The 16,965-nt window shown below is 45.0% G+C and overlaps 1 protein-coding gene across 1 annotated transcript; it reads right to left on the reverse strand.

The window, feature by feature from the left end:
• Nucleotides 1-14,899: 14,899 nt before the first annotated feature.
• On the reverse strand, nucleotides 14,900-16,670 carry LOC144483169 (uncharacterized). Its single transcript, XM_078201965.1, has one exon. It carries the CDS (start codon nucleotides 16,668-16,670, stop codon nucleotides 15,720-15,722), a length of 951 nt encoding a protein of 316 aa, XP_078058091.1. The 3' UTR covers nucleotides 14,900-15,719.
• Between the last annotated feature and the right edge of the window lie 295 nt (nucleotides 16,671-16,965).

Here is a 16,965-nt window from a genome sequence, read left to right on the forward strand (position 1 = left end):
CAACCTATTCAATCTCTCTCTGTAACTCAGCTTCTCAAGTCCCGGCAACATCCTTGTGAACCTTCTCTGCACTCTTTCAATCTTATTTACATCCTTCCTGTAACTAGGTGACCAAAACTGTACACAATACTCCAAATTCGGCCTCACCAATGCCTTATATAACCTTACCATAACACTCCAACTTTTATACTCGATACTCCGATTTATAAAGGCCAATGTACCAAAGGCACTCTTTACGACCCTATCCACCTGTGACGTCACTTTTAGGGAATTCTGTACCTGTATTCCCAGATCCCTCTGTTCAACTGCACTCTTCAGAGTCCTACCATTTACCGAGTACGTTCTTCTTTGGTTTGTCCTTCCAAAGTGCAATATCTCACACTTGTCTGCGTTAAATTCCATTTGCCATTTTTCAGCCCATTTTTCTAGTTGGTCCAAATCCCTCTGCAAGCTTTGAAAACCTTCCTCACTGTCCACTACACCTCCAATCTTTGTATCATCAGCAAACTTGCTGATCCAATTTACCACATTATCATCCAGATCATTGATATAGATGACAAACAACAATGGACCCAACACCGATCCCTGCGGCACACCACTAGTCACAGGCCTCCACTCAGAGAAGCAATCCTCCACAACCACTCTCTGGCTTCTTCCATTGAGCCAGTGTCTTATCCAATTTACTACCTCCCCATGTATACCTAGCGACTGAACCTTCCTAACTAACCTCCCATGAGGGACCTTGTCAAAGGCCTTGCTGAAATCCAGGTAGACAACATCCACCGCCTTCCCTTCATCCACTTTCCTGGTAACCTCCTCGAAAAACTCTAATAGATTGGTCAAACATGACCTACCACGCACAAAGCCATGTTGACTCTCCCTAATAGGTCCCTGTCTATCCAAATATTTGTAGATCCTATCCCTTATCACACCTTCCAATAACTTGCCCACCACCGACGTCAAACTTACTGGCCGATAATTTCCCGGATTTCTTTTGGAACCTTTTTTAAACAACGGAACAACATGAGCCACCCTCCAATCATCCGGCACCTTCCCCGTGAATACTGACATTTTAAATATGTCTGCCAGGGTCCCTGCAAGTTCAACACTAGCTTCCCTCAAGGTCCGTGGGAATACCCTGTCCGGTCCTGGGGATTTATCCACTCTGATTTGCCTCAAGACAGCGAGCACCTCCTCCCCTTTAATCTGTAAAGGTTCCATGGCCTCCCTACCAGTTTGCCCTATTTCCGTAGACTCCATGCCCGTTTCCTCAGTAAATACGGATGCAAAAAAACCATTTAGTATCTCCCCCATCTCTTTTGGTTCCATACACAGTGTACCACTCTGGTCTTCAAGAGGACCAATTTAATCCCTCACTATCCTTTTGCTCCTAACATACCTATAGAAGCTCTTTGGATTTTCCTTCACTCTGTCTGCCAAAGCAACCTCATGTCTTCTTTTAGCCCTCCTGATATCCCTCTTAAGTAGCTTCTTGCACTTTTTAGACTCCTCGAGCATCTGATGTGTTCCTTGCTGCCTGTACATTTCATACAACTCTCTCTTCCTCTTAATCAGTGTTACAATCTCCCTCGAGAACCAAGGTTCCTTATTCCGATTTACTTTGCCTTTAATCCTGACAGGAACATACAAACTCTGCACTCTCAAAATTTCTCCTTTGAAGGCCTCCCACTTTCCATTTACATCCTTACCAGAGAACAGCCTGTGCCAATCCACACTTCCCAGATCCCTTCTCATTTCATCAAATTTGGCCTTTTTCCAGTTCAGAACTTCAACCCGAGGACCAGATCTATCCTTAGCCACGATCAGGTTGAAACTAATGGCATTATGATCACTGGATCCAAAGTGTTCCCTCACACTCACATCCATCACCTGCCCTAACTCATTTCCCAATAGGAGATCCAATATCGCATCCTCTCTAGATGGCACCTCTATATACTGATGTAGAAAATTCTCCTGAACACATTTTACAAACTCTACCCCGTCTAAACCTTTAACAGTATGCGAGTCCCAATCTATATGTGGAAAATTAAAATCCCCTACGATCACAACTTTGTGTTTCTTGCAGTTGTCAGCTATCTCTCCGCTGATTTGCTCCTCCAATTCTCGCTGACTATTGGGTGGTCTATAATACAAGCCCATTAATGTGGTCATACCTTTCCTGTTTCTCAGCTCCACCCATAGGGCCTCTGTAGACAAGCTCCCTAATCTATCCTGTCTGAGTACCGCTGTAACATTTCCCCTGACCAACAATGCCACCCCCCCCCCCCCCACCTTTTATCCCTCTGCCTCTATCCCGCCTGAAACATTGGAACCCTGGAACATTGAGCTGCCAGTCCTGCCCCTCCTGTAGCCAAGTTTCACTAATGGCTATAATGTCATATTTCCATGTGTCTATCCACGCCTTCAGCTCATCTGCCTTCCCCACAATACTCCTGGCATTGAAATAGACACACCTCAAAAAATTATTTCCACCACACTCTACCCTTCCATTTGTGATTTTGCTTGAACTAACCTGTCTTTTTACCCCTGCTCCACTATCTGCTCTGGCACTCTGGTTCCCATCCCCCTGCAAATCTAGTTTAAACGCTCCCCAATAACACTAGCAAATCTCCCTGCAAGTATATTGGTCCCCTTGTAGTTTAGGTGTAACCCGTCTCTCTTGTACAGGTCCCACCTACCCCAGAAGAGGTCCCAATGATCCAAGAATTGGAAACCCTGCCCCCTGCACCAGTTCCTCAGCCACGTGTTTATCCGCCCAAGCATCCTACTCCTGCCCTCACTGGCATGTGGCTCAGGTAGCAATCCTGAGATTACTACCCTCGGGGTCCTGCTTTTTAACTTCCTTCCAAGCTCTTTGTACTCACTCTTTAGGACTTCCTCACTCTTCCTTCCCACGTCATTGGTACTGACATGTACCAGGACATCTGGCTGATCACCTTCCCTCTTTAGAACGCTGTGCACGCGATCAGAGACATCGCTGACCTTGGCACCTGGGAGGCAACAAACCATGCGGGAGTCTCTGTCCCGACCACAGAACCTCCGGTCTGTACCTCTGACCATCGAGTCCCCTATCACTACTGCTCTCCTCTTCTTCATCCCACCCTTTTGCGCTGTAGCACCAGACTCAGTATCAGAGTTCCGGCTGTCGCAGCTTGTCCCAGGTAAAGCATCTGCCACAACAGTATCCAATTCAGTATACCTGTTGTGGAGGGGTATGTCCACAGGGGAACCCTGCTCTGCCTGTCCTTTCACACTGCCATTTCCTCTCCTTACAGTAACCCAATTTCCTGTGCTCTGCTGTTTAGGTGTAACTATCTCCCTATATCTACTGTCTATATACGTCTCATTCTCTCGAATTAGATGGAGGTCATCAAGCTCCTGCTCCAGTTCCCTAACACGCTTTGCTAGCAGCTGCAGCTGACTACATCTTTTGCAGGTGCTGTCGTCAGGGATACCGGAGGTCTCCCTGATCTCCCACATCCTGCAAGAGGAGCATTCCAACATCTTGCCTGGCATATTTTTTTTACTCTGGGGAAATACAGGAACAAACTTTCTGAAAAAGAAAAAATAACCTCCTCTCGCCTCTGCCTGTTCTCGCCAAAGCCCGTTTTGAGCCAAAGCCCTTCAGCTCTCACTCTGTCCCCTGCTCACTCCACTGCCCGCTAACGACGCTGCCCGCTCAAAGGTGCGGCCTACTTTTAAACCCTCCAAAACCTTCCCAGGCTGCTGCTGGGCCTATTTCCTGTTTTGAAAAAAACCTCCGATTTTTTTCACAAATTTAACTGAAAAATAAATAAATAAATTAGTGCACAAACAAGCTCCCTTACCCTCAGCCTGCTCCTGTGGAACAATGAGGCTGAAACCTCCAAGGTAAGCACTTTTAAACCCTCCAAAACCTTTCCAGGCTGCTGCTGGGCCTATTTCCTGTTTTGAAAAAAACCTCCGATTTTTTTCACAAATTTAACTGAAAAATAAATAAATAAATTAGTGCACAAACAAGCTCCCTTACCCTCAGCCTGCTCCTGTGGAAGAATGAGTTCAGTATGAGTTATAAAAGTAAACGCTTCCCAGAAACTAGAATGAATAGAATTATTCATTTTTTACTGATAAGGGATGGCTCAGCAGACAGTGGAAAGGAACGTTTGAACCCTATAACCTATGTAATAGAAGTTGCTGAGAGTCAGTTAGAAAGCAACCTTTGAACCCTATAGACCGACGTAAGTGAAAGTTGCAAAGTAACAGTGGGCATGAACTGTCAGATTCGACAGACCAATGAATTCCCATTCTGCCAGAAGATAGGATGTTATTGGCCAAGGTAAATATTGTGCATGAACATGATTGGAGCATCCAGTTGGGATGACAGAGTGGGTGGGTGAAATGAACTTTCAAAATAGTATAACTACACGGCCAATGTATTGTAACTTTAGAAAGGAGTTGGACTCCCAGCTGCCTTTCTCCCAGTGCGTGTTGGTCAATAAATAATGTCTTTAACCAGTATACTGTCTTTTGCAAATCTTTGTATTAACTGGGTTCAGCTCAATACTGAGCCTCTGAGAAAAACCCCCATCATATGTGAAGTGATGTAATTGTGGGCCAAGTTTTTTCTGCTCACTCCCGACCCCTTTAGGTTCTGTAGAAAAGTTAACCCTTTCAGCAGACAGTTCATTTGTTTTTAAATCACCTGGAAACTCATGTGTCTATTTTAGTTTTTGATTGAGGATTTATGGGAACCAGTGAAACGTGGAAATTTTAAGCATGGCCTGGAGGAATTTGGAAGAACTGTGAGGATTTTATCATGTTGTCACCTCAACCCCAGATAAAGAACAAACATTTTGCAGGTGGTAACGTGTTGAGGATTTTAAATCAACAAAGACGAGATGTTGCCTATAAATCAGGCTTTGGAAGTTAGCTTAAAAAAGATTAACTTATAATGAAGAGGAATGAAGGATCTTGTATCTTATTTTAATCAAGGACTTGTGAGCTTAGACCATAAGACCATAAGACATAGGAGCAGAATTAAGCCACTCGGCCCATCGAGTCTTCTCCGCTATTCAATCATGGCTGATATTTTTCTCATCCCCATTCTCCTGCCTTTTTCCCATAACCCATGATCCCCTTATTAATCAAGAACCTATCTATCTCGGTCTTAAAGACACTCAATGACCTGGCCTCCACAGCCTTCTGCGGCAAAGAGTTCCACAGATTCACCACTCTCTGGCTGAAGAAATTCCACCTCATCTCTGTTTTAAAGGATCATCCATTTAGCCTGAGGTTGTGCCCTCTGGTTCTAGTTTTTCCTACCAGTGGAAACATCCTCTCCACGTCCACTCTATCCAGGCCTCGCAGTATCCTGTAAGTTTTAATAAGGTACCCCCACATCCTTCTAAACTCCAATGAGTACAGGCCCAGAGCCCTCAAACGTTCCTCATACGACCAGCTCTTCATTCCAGGGATCATTCTTGTGAATCTTCTCCGGACCCTTTCTAAGACCAGAATATCCTTCCTTAGATGTGCGGCCCAAAACTGCTCCAAATACTCCAAATGTGTCTGACCAGAGCCTTATACTGTCTCAGGAGTACATCCCTGCTGTTGTATTCTCGCCCTCTTGACATGAATGATAACATTGCATTTGCCTTCCTAACTGCCAACTAAACCTGCACATCAGCCTTAAGAGAATCTTGAATAATGACTCCCAAGTCCCTTTGTGCTTCTGATGTCCAAAGCATTTCACCATTTAGAAAATAGTCTACGCCTCCATTCCTCCTACCCAAGTGCATATTCTCACACTTTTCCACATTGTATTCCATCCGCCACTTTGCCCACTCTCCGAGCCCATCAAAGTCCTTCTGCAGCCCCCCTGCTCCCTCAATACTAACTGTCCCTCTACATATCTTTGTATCATCTGCAAACTTAGCAACAGTGCCTTCAGTTCCTTCCTCCAAATCATTAATGTATATTGTGAAACTTTTGTGGTGCTCTGTCACTTTAAGAAGCTATAGCTGCGAGAGAGAATGCTGAGGATTCATTTGAAATTTACGAGCTGTGAGAATCTGTGTGTTTCATTTGTTTTATGTGGATGTTTGCAGATGTGTTTTATCATTGTTTTGGGCTACATTTGTTAAGGTTTATCTTTCTGGGGAATTAACCTTATCTTGAGTCTTTAATTAAAGGCATTTCTGGAAGTTTAGAAACAGAACCACAAGAACGCTTAAGGAATTAATTTCAGTTATTGTTGTAAAGCACATGCTATGTTTCTCTGTTTGTGTGTGGATGATATTTGTGGGTTGAATGCTTCAAGCTTTCAGGTTTTCTGTCTGTGATTTAAATCAAACAGATTTAAATAAAGGACGTGGAATTAATAAAGCTTTTTTTCACAAAAGTTGTGAACCTAGAGCCACATTCACTGGCCAGAGACATGATTCCAGGATACTTTGCTAAACTTGTGGGAATTTTAATCCGGATTCAAACTCACACATGTGAGTATGAGATAGTTTTAATTGTAATGGTTATTTAAAATTTGGGACATGTGAAATAATTCTGACCATTCCTGTGTTCATTGAATCATAGAATCCCTCCAGTGCAGAAGGGACCATTCGGCCCATCAAGTCTGCACCGAGTCTCTAACAGAGCACCTTACCCAGGCCCTCTCCCCCATCCTATCCCTGTAACTTACACAGTTACCATGGCTAACCCATCTAATCTGCACATCTTGGGACACTAAGAGGGAAATTAGCATTGCAAATCCACCTAACCCGCACATCTTTGGTCTGTTGGAGGAAACTGGAGCACCCCGAGGAAACCCACGCAAACATGGGGAGAACATGGAAAGTCCACATGGACACTCACCCAAGGCTGGAATTAAGCCCGGGTCCCTGGCGCTGTGAGGCAGCTGCGCTGACCACTGTGCCACCATGCCACCCTATAGTTGAGGCCAAAACATTGTCTGATTTCAAGAAGATATGAAATATAGCTCTTGGGACTAAAGGGATCAAGGGATATGGAAGGAAAGTGGGAATCAGGAAATTGAATTCGATGATCAGCCATGACCAAGATGAATGGTGGAGCAGGCTCAAAGGGCCGAATGGCCTACTCCTGCTTCTAGTTTCTATGTTTCTCTCCACTGGGCCAGCAGTCCATCCAGTGGCACAGTGGTTAGCACTGCTACCTCAAAAAAACAAATACAACAATGGCTTTGGCATCTGCTACAATGTGACTGACAGTTTGACAACGGAGTCAAGGGCATCAGAAGCAAAAGATACCCTGGGAGGTGTAGAAGAATGTGATGGAGATTACGAGCGGGTCCTTGATAGGTTTTCTAAAGAGATTCAGAAAGGAAATAGCGAGTTGAAAACGTCCAGAATAAATTAATTTCCAGTTACATTGGAAACCTGTTGCCTCACAGCTGAGTACAAAATATAAAGAGTTGAGGGAACTGGTGGATAAGCTGCAGAATGGAGCTGATTGCTGGCAGGAGAGCACGTCTGACCTGGACAATCAGTTACATTGGGAACAGGGGGCAGATGATAGGGTGAGTGGAGCTCAGAAAAATCTACTGCTGTTCGGCCAAACTCTGGAACAAGATATCAATTTACAGTCAGAAAATATCAGATCAAGTGAAGAGTTAGAAAATGCCATGGGGACATTGAGGAAGTGAATTCAGCCACAAAGTGACACCTCCCCTGAAGCAGACCACTCCCCGTGTTTAGCTAAAATCAAACAACCTGAGACACAAATCAGTCACCAGCGAGCAGATGTAGTTGTTTTCTCCAAAACCAAGGCCACTGAAAGCACTCCCCCCTCTCCTCTGCCTCTCCTGTGTGATAAGGAAATACCGGTGTATGAGGTTAGCCATGACTTCTGCACCATCATGATCCACAACCCTTACTCCAAGTTGGTTTGCCCAGTTGAAGGAATTCTTAAAGCAGCGTGTTTTTTGCAAGTATCATAGATTCGAAGAATTAGTTTGGAAAGGGAATAAAAATTAATTTAATTTGAACTGCCGTGTGTTTCTGTTTGAAATAAATTCAGACTGTACTAAAATGTGAAAGAAATTAAGTTGTTCAAGGTTAGAATTGTGAAGGCCAATTTGCTCCCAAAACACAAAGATAAGGCTGCAGTTTGGCAGCAAACCAGTTCCAACTTTCCAAAACATCTGAGTTAAAATTGTTGAGATTTGGTTAACAACACATTTCACAAAGTATTTCTTTCAACTTTGATTAAGTAGCAAATATTGGAAATTGGCATTTACAAAAAAGACAGACAAAAGAGATGAAATTTGAGCAAAATTGAAGAAAATAACACAAGAGAAGTTTTTTAAATTATGTAAGTTGATGCAGTTGCCAAGTTTCCTCTGCCCACTCCCCGCCTCTCTCGGTTCCACAGAGAAGTTAACCCTTTCAGCAGACAGTTGATTTTTATAAATCTCCAAACAGCCTTTGTTTTTCAATGTAACCTGTGATTGGACATATTAACTCACTGGGATCTTGGCCAGAGCCAGATGGATTTTTTTTTTAAACAGGTGATGACGGTTTCACTCACAAACAATCCGAGTGAAGGCCGCAGTTTTGAGAATTAAAGCAAAGAATAAAAGACTTTACCTTTCAGAAAGCCAACAAGCCTGCTTTTGAGATTAGAATTGATAAATATCTGACATGGGTTGCTATTTCAAGCATTTAAAATGGAAATTACCTGGTGTTTAAGGGAAAGAACAAAATTGATAATGCCTGGAATCAAACAGAAATGTTCGGTTTCTGTTAAAATATGTTATGAGAATACTTAATGATTTATTTGACTCCAAAGATTCTCCAGAACTCCTGAAAGTGTAGTTTAAAGCAATCCATATATTTGGGTGTTTATGAAGATTTGAGTGAAAGGGAAGTCCAGATGAGATGAATGAGGTGACAGTTTTCTCTTGGAGATATTTGTTTCTTTGTCTATGAACTATTTGAGAGAACTGAATTTGATAATCTGGCCATCATCTGAGACATTGGGACTGTACAGGGGGAAATAAGCAAAGACATTGAGATGAAGAACCCCTTTGACTCTGACTTTTGACTTTCTTCTGAAGATTCTTCCAGAATTATTTAATGGTGCTTCCTTTGTAAGAAAGTGGAATCTAGGATGATGAAACTGATTGGTAAAAAACATAGCACAATCCTAAAAGACCTGATAAACCTTCCACAAATGTAAAACAATGATTTGTTGGAGAGGGAAAAGAGATGCCAACAAGCATGACAAAAGAACACTGTCTGGTTAAAAATAAAATGAGAGGCAACGTTTAACAGGGAGGGACATGTGTGAAGATGGCTTATGAGCGTGAGACTCCAACAGAGGGTTAAGGAAGGAATTGGAATGTGAGATTGCAGAGGTGGTTTGTAAATTGTGAAGGAACTGACATCCGACAGTACACGGTGGAACTGCACTGAAGAATAAAGGGTGGCATGGTGTCACAGTGGTTAGCACTGCTGCCTCACAGCGCCAAGGACTCGGGTTCAATTCTGGCCTTGGGTGACTGTCTGTGTGGAGTTTGTACATTTTCCCCATGTCTGTGTGGGTTTCCTCCAGGTGCTCCAGTTTCTTCCCTCAGTCCAAGATTGGCAGGTTAGGTTGATTGGCCATAGTAAATTGTCCCTTCATGTCAGCGGAACGAGCAGGGTAAATAAGTGATATTATGGGGATAGGCCCTGATGGGATTGTGGTCTGGGGAAATACTTAGGAAATCAGAAGCACAAAGGGACTTGCAAGTTCTGGTTCAGGACTCTCTTAAGGTTAACATGCAGGTTCAGTTGACAGTTTGGAAGGCAAATGCAATGTTAGCATTCATGTCGAGAGGGCTAGAATACAAGAGCAGGGATGTACTTCTGAGGCTGTCTAAGGCTCTGGTCAGACTCCATTTGGAGTATTGTGAGCAGTTTTGGGCCCCTTATCTAAGGAAGGATGTGCTGGCCTTAGAAAGGATCCAGAGGAGGTTCACAAGAATGATCCCTGGAATGAAGAGCTTGTCGTATGAGGAACGGTTGAGGACTCTGGGTCTGTACTCATTGGAGTTTGGAAGGATGAGGGGGGGGGGGATTTAATTGAAACTTACAGAATACTGAGAGGCCTGGAGAGAGTGGACGTGGAGAGGATGTTTCCACTAGTGGGAGAGTGTAGAACTCGAGGGCACAACCTCAGAGTGAAGGGATGATCCTTTAAAACAGATGAGGAGGAATTTCTTCAGCCAGAGTGGTGAATCTTTGGAAGGAGAGCTGTGAAGACCAGGTCATTGAGTGTCTTTAAGACAGAGATACGCAGGTTCTTGATTAATCGCTGGATCAAGGGTTACAGGGAGAAGACAGAAGAAGGGGGACAAGAATCAGATCAGCCATGATTGAATGGCAGAGCAGATTCGATGGGCCAAATGGCCTAATTCTGCTCCTATATCTTATGGTCTTATGATTCCATTAGAACGGTCTGGGTATTCTGTATCTGAGATCATCAATATAATTTCTCCCATTGATCACTGGTTTTTAATAAAGTTTTACCTTTATACTGTGACATTGGTTTCCGGAGTATAATTGCCACCTTGTCGGAGAAACCCACTAACAAATGGTGTGGAAGGGGTTCTGGGTTAATTAGCAGAATGACAGGCAGAGTCTGAGGTTTAGCAACAGCTGGGGAGGAAAGAGTTACTGGGATTCCCTGTACTGCCAGGAGTGGTGGTGGAGGCAGATACAATAGGGGCTTTTAGATAAGCACATGAATTTGTAAGGAATAGAGGAATATGGACCAAGAGCAGGCAGAAGGGATTAGTTGAATTTGGCATCATGTTTAACGCAACATCGTGGGCTGAAGGGTCTGTTCCTGTGCTGTACTGTTCTACGTTCTATTTGTGATCTCCATTTAGAAAAAGGAAATAGAGGCACTGGAGAAGGGGCAAGAAAGATTCACAAGAATAATCCCAGAACTGTAATCACTTGTGAACTCACTGGTGTTTCACCAAGTTTGCTGACTGAGTGAATCACAGTCAGAGCAGGTGACCAGCCTCTGCCCAGTGTGAACTCACTGAAGTACCCATGGGTTGGATGACTCAGTGAATCCCTTCCCACACTGAGAGCAGCTCCCCACTGTGAACTCACTGGTGTTTCAGCAGTGCTGAAGATATTCTAAATCTCTTTGAGCAGTGAGAGCAGCTGAACGGTCTCTCCTCAGTGTGAATGCGCTGGTGGGACATCAGCTCTCCAGAGCTTTTGAAGCCACTTCCACAGTCAGAGCATTTGAAAGGCCTCAGATTGGTGTGAGCGAGATTGTGTCTGAGCAGGCTGGATGACTGAGTGAATCCCTTTCCACACACAGAGCAGGTGAATGGTCTCTCCCCAGTGTGAACTCGCTGGTGGGACACCAGTTCTCCAGAGCTTTTGAATCTGCTCCCACAGTCAGAACATTTAAAGGGTCTCTCATTGGTGTGAGTGAGATTATGACTCAGCAGGTGGGAGAACTGAGTGAATCCCTTCCCACAGTCAGAACAGGTGAATGGTCTCTCCCCCGTGTGAACTCGTTGGTGTCTCTGCAGATTGGATGAGCTTTTAAACCTCTTTGTGCAGTGAGAGCAGCTGAACGGTCTCTCCTCAGTGTGACACCTGGTGGGACACTGGTTCTCCAGAGGTTTTGAAGCCAATCCTACAGTCAGAGCATTTAAAGGATCCCTCATTGGTGTGAGTGAGATTGTGACTCTGCAGGCTGGATAACTGAGTGAATCCCTTCCCGCACACAGAGCAGGTGAATGGCCGCTCCCCAGTGTGAATGTGTCGATGAGATTCCAGCCGTGATGGGATCCTGAATCGCCTCCCACAGTCCCCACATTTACACAGTTTCCCCCTGGTGCGGGTGTCCTTGTGACTCTCCAGGTTAAACAATGAGTTAAATCTCACACAGAACACGGGTACAGTCTCTCCCCGCTGTAAATGCTGCGATGTATTTTCAGGCTGTGTAACTGGTTAAATCTCTTCCCACACAGTACACTGGAACACACTCACTCGGGTGTATCTGTGTCTCAGTGATTTTTCAGTTACATTTATGTTAAAAAAATAATTCTGAAGCAGACAGAACAGAAAAAGATTTCTCCTTTTAGATTCAAAGGCCAATGATATTCAGGTCCTGATCAAATGAATAACTCTGTCAGGTCTTGATGTGTTGTTTGATTTGAAATTTCTGCCTGTAAATCCTCACCTTCTGCAAATCTATCCTGCAAATGGAGTTTATAAAATTCATCAGTGTTAGTACAGGCTAGAAATTCAGAACAGACAATTCTCGTTTCTATGGAACATTCTTTCCTCTCTCATTCCCCAAAAGCTGTAAATCTCCATCCCACACACTCTCCCTCCATTCTCACTCTGCTGTATCTAATATTCACCCTACCAATTCTTCGAAAGGTGCTGATTCAGGCTGATTGACCGATCCATACTCACTGCTTCCTGTCCTGGATGTGAAGATGTCGGCGTTGGACTGGGGTAGACACCCAGTCTAAGAAAGAAGTTTCACAACACCAGGTTAAAGTCCAACAGGTTTATTAGTAGCAGGAGCTTTCGGAGCACTGCTCCTTCATCAGCTGTGTGCAGGATTTGGTTCGCAAACAGGGCATATATAGACACAAACTCCATTATAAGATAATAGTTGGAATGCGAGTCTTAACAGGTAATCAAGTCTTTCCAGGTACAATGTGAGTGGAGAGAGGGTTAAGCACAGGTTAAAGAGGTGTGAATTGTCTCAATGTTGTCTCAATTGTCTCACGTTGTTTGTATCTTAAAGACTTGATTAGTTGTAAGTATTCACATTCCAACCATTATTCATGTAAATTGAGTCTGTGTCTTTATATGCCCTGTTTGTGAACAGAATTCCCACTCACCTGAAGAAGGGGCTTAGAGCTCCGAAAGCTTGTGTGGCTTTTGTGACCAAATAAACCTGTTGGACTTTAACCTGGTGTTGTTAAACTTCTTACTGAATTGTCTCAAGCCAGGACAGTTAGTGAGATTTTGCAAGCCCAGCAAGTTGTGGGGGTTACAGATAGTGTGACGTGAACCCAAGATCGTGGTTGAGACCGTCCTCATGTGTGCGGAACTTTCTGCTCAGCGATTCTGCACGGTCGTGAGTCTTGAAGGCCGCCTTGGAGAACATTTACCCGAAGATCAAGGGCATTCAGCCTCTGATCTTCGAGTAAGTGTTCACCAAGGCGGTTTATAGTTTAGTTTTGATTGTTTATTAATTAGTGTCACAGGAGGCTTACATTAACACTGCAATTAAGTCACTTGAAAATCATGAAAAAAGTGCAAACAATCTATGAAGTTACTGTGAGAGTCGGTATGGACTCGAGTTGTCCAATGGACTCCTTCTGTGCTGTAATGACTCTATAACTGGAAATATATAATGTAGCTACAATACAATATGACAAGATTGGAATGATAAATGTATTTATTGCAGGACCAGGAATAAACCTGTCTGATACAACAACATTGGACATATCTCTGTCCGATATTAATTTACTGTCCCCTTAAATGTCAGCCATCCCCTGGGGAAACCAGCCATTTAATTGTGAACATTAGGAAAGAGACCATCCTTTTAGATAGACAAATAAATGTGTCAAACTGAGGGAGCAAAGGATGTCAATGTCTTTAAGAGACAGAGCCCTGGGCCAACCTTTCCAGAGTCTGCACCCTCCCTGGATTCACTTCCATTGCCTTCAGTTGCTGCAAGTCCCCAATTTCCCCCAGAATGAGAAAAGAAATGGAAAGGGGGAGAAAATAAAGTGTTTTACTCACAGATGTTGGAGACAGGAGGAAGTTTGAGTCTGTCTGAAGCTCAATCTTCATTCACGCAAAGCCGGTGCTCTGATCAGCTGGAGGACCAGTGTCCTTCCAGTCCTCCAACTCTTCCCATTGGTCAACACCTCAGGTCAGGGGGTGGGATCTGCCCTGCAATTCTCAGCATCCCCCTCCCTTGGACCTGCGCAGTCCCGGGCCGGGGGGAGGGGGAGATCACTGAGCGGCTTCTCGCTCTGGCCGGAGCCGTCAGCCGGTTGCCTGGAAACCTTGGCTCGATGTGGTGTAGGGGGAGGGGAACTATGGGTGGGGGCGGGGCTCCCGGGTCCGCGCGCCCGGGCCTGAGCACTGGAACCCGGAGACGTCACCGCGGAGCAGAGTGATTCCTATTGGCTGATTCAAAGATGGCTCCGCTGTGACATCACAAAGGGGAAGTTGGCCAATGATGATGTAATTTAAACAATGCCTGAGATCACTTCACTTCTTGGTCAGACCCCCTTTTCAGTCCAGTGCTACTTGGAGTTTACCGTCAATTCAACAACTATTGGGTTACAAGTCCCTCACAGTTCTGATCACAAATTTATGATAAAATAATTTAAACAATACATGAGAACGCTTCTTAACTAACTACCGACCACTGTTTGTTGATTGGTCAGACCCCCTTTTTACAGATTCGGGAATCTCAGCCACTGAACACCTGCCGATCCTGGAATAAGTTTAATTCTAACTCATTCTGAGTAAATATTCTCACCAGGTCCTCTGTTGGGGCCCTGCTATGCAGCTTTAATGGTCCGTGATTGCAGAAACTGAGCAGTAACAGGAATGTGGTCAAGATAGTCCAGTCCCATAATGCCTCACATTCAATCTGCAGTCCTTCAATTATAACAGAATATGTGGCTGTATGTAGCTGCCTCGGCCGTGGTCAACCCCAACACTGCCTTCCTGAACTGCTACAATGCCTGAGGTGTAAGTACACCCACAGTGCTGTTAGGGAGGGATTTCCAGCTACACATTCCACACTTCCTCTAGACTGTGGGTGGATGCGAGATTGATACATTTCATTCAACTGCACTCAAGCTGAGTTATTCAAATCCCTTTATTGTACGGGACAATATATTCACAATATCTTTAAAACAGAAATTAAACATTCCCATTTGATTTCAGGTATTAACATATTCTGTTAGTTTGTTCTTTATTGTCAATGTCAGGCTGAGGTTGTTCCCCTTGGAGCAAAGGAGGTTCAGGGGAGATTTGATAGAGGTGGACAAGATTCTGACAGGTTTAGATAAGGTGGACAAAGAAAAGCTGTTCCCATTAGCTGATGGGACAAGGACGAGGGGGGTCACAGATTTATGGTTTCGGGTCAGAGTGGAAGGGGGGAATGTGAGGAAGAATATTTTGATGCAGCGAATGGTAATGACCTGGAACTCGCTGCCTACGAGGGTGGAGGAAGTGGAGACAATAAACAATTACAAAGGAAATTGGATGAGCATTTGGGAGGTTTCAAACAGAAATGCTGACTAAATATCTCTGAACTTCCTCACACCCGGTCACTCGGTGATCTGTGTGAAATCTGAAACCAGGTATTCGCAACAAGACTCAAAGAGCATCAGCCCACTGGAGGCAAAGTCATGTGACCAGCCAGTCCAGCAGAAAGAAACCCCCCGACCCTCCCCATTGACCAACTGTGAGAATGAACAAAATGCAATCCTGGATGTAATTGAGAGCAGAAACAATAACAGCAGAATCCAACCCCTGGAATCACTCGTGAACTTGTTGGTGTCTCAGCAGGTGGGATGAATCTCTGAATCCCTTCCCACACTGAGAGCAGGTGAATGGCCTCTCCCCAGTGTGAACTCGCTGGTGTCTCTGCAGGCTGGACAACTGAGTGAATCCCTTCCCACACTAAGAGCAGGTGAATGACCTCTCCCCAGTGTGAATGCGCTGGTGTCTCCGCAGGCTGGATAACTGACTGAACCCCTTCCCACACTGGGAGCAGGTGAATGGCCTCTCCCCAGTGTGAATGCGCTGGTGTCGCTGCAGGTCAGATAATTGACTGAACCCCTTCCCACACTGAGAGCAGTTGAATGGCCTCTCCCCAGTGTGAACTCGCTGGTGTCTCCGCAGGACGGATAAATCAATGAATCCTTTCCCACACTGAGAGCAGGTGAACGGTCTCTCCCCAGTGTGAACTCGCTGGTGTATCCGCAGGGTGGATAACCGAGTGAATCCCTCCCCACACTGACAGCAGGTGAACGGCCTCTCCCCAGTGTGAACTCGCTGGTGTCTCCGCAGGGTGGATAAATCAATGAATCCTTTCCCACACTGAGAGCAGGTGAATGGTCTCTCTCCAGTGTGAACTCGCTGGTGTATCCGCAGGGTGGATAACCGAGTGAATCCCTTCCCACACTGACAGCAGGTGAACGGCCTCTCCCCAGTGTGAACTCGCTGGTGTGTCTGCAGGGTGGATAAATCAGTGAACCCCTTCCCACACTGAGGGCAGGTGAATGGCCTCTCCCCAGTGTGAACTCGCTGGTGTCTCTGCAGGTTGGATAACCGAGTGAATCCCTTCTCACACTGAGAGCAGGTGAATGGTCTCTCCCCAGTATGAACTCGCTGGTGTCTCTGCAGGCTGGATAACTGAGTGAATCCCTTCCCACACTGACAGCAGGTGAAGGGCCCCTCCCCAGTGTGAATTCGCTGGTGTGTCTGCAGGTGGGATGGTTGACTGAATCCCTTCCCACACTGAGAGCAAGTAAATGGTCTCTCCCCAGTGTGGCTGCGCCAATGAGCTTCCAGCTCAGATGGGTATTTGTATCTCTTCCCACAGTCCCCACATTTCCATGGTTTCTCCATGGTGCAGGTGTCCTTGCCTCTCTCTTCAGTTGAAGACTCGTCCACACACAGAACAGTCTCCCCCTGCTGTGAATGGTGTGATATTTATTCAGGCTGTGTAACTGGTTCAAGCTCAGTGCACTGGAACACACTCACTCCAGTGTGGCAGCGTGTTGGCTCTTTTCCAGTCACACTGATGTTTGAAATCTTTTCAAGTCATCAGACCGGACAACCATTTCTCCTTGATTCAAAGGCCGATGATATTCAGGTCCCAAGGAATGTGACTCTGTCAGATCGAGATGTGACGTTTGAGATT

The sequence above is a fragment of the Mustelus asterias genome, unplaced genomic scaffold, assembly GCF_964213995.1.
Source record: "Mustelus asterias unplaced genomic scaffold, sMusAst1.hap1.1 HAP1_SCAFFOLD_47, whole genome shotgun sequence".
Taxonomy (NCBI): Eukaryota; Metazoa; Chordata; class Chondrichthyes; order Carcharhiniformes; family Triakidae; genus Mustelus; species Mustelus asterias.

What these genes read in the sequence shown, in the direction of transcription:
- LOC144483169 (XM_078201965.1), bottom strand. Translation starts at nt 16,670, where the DNA reads ATGGAGAAACCATGGAAATGTGGGGACTGTGGGAAGAGATACAAATAC.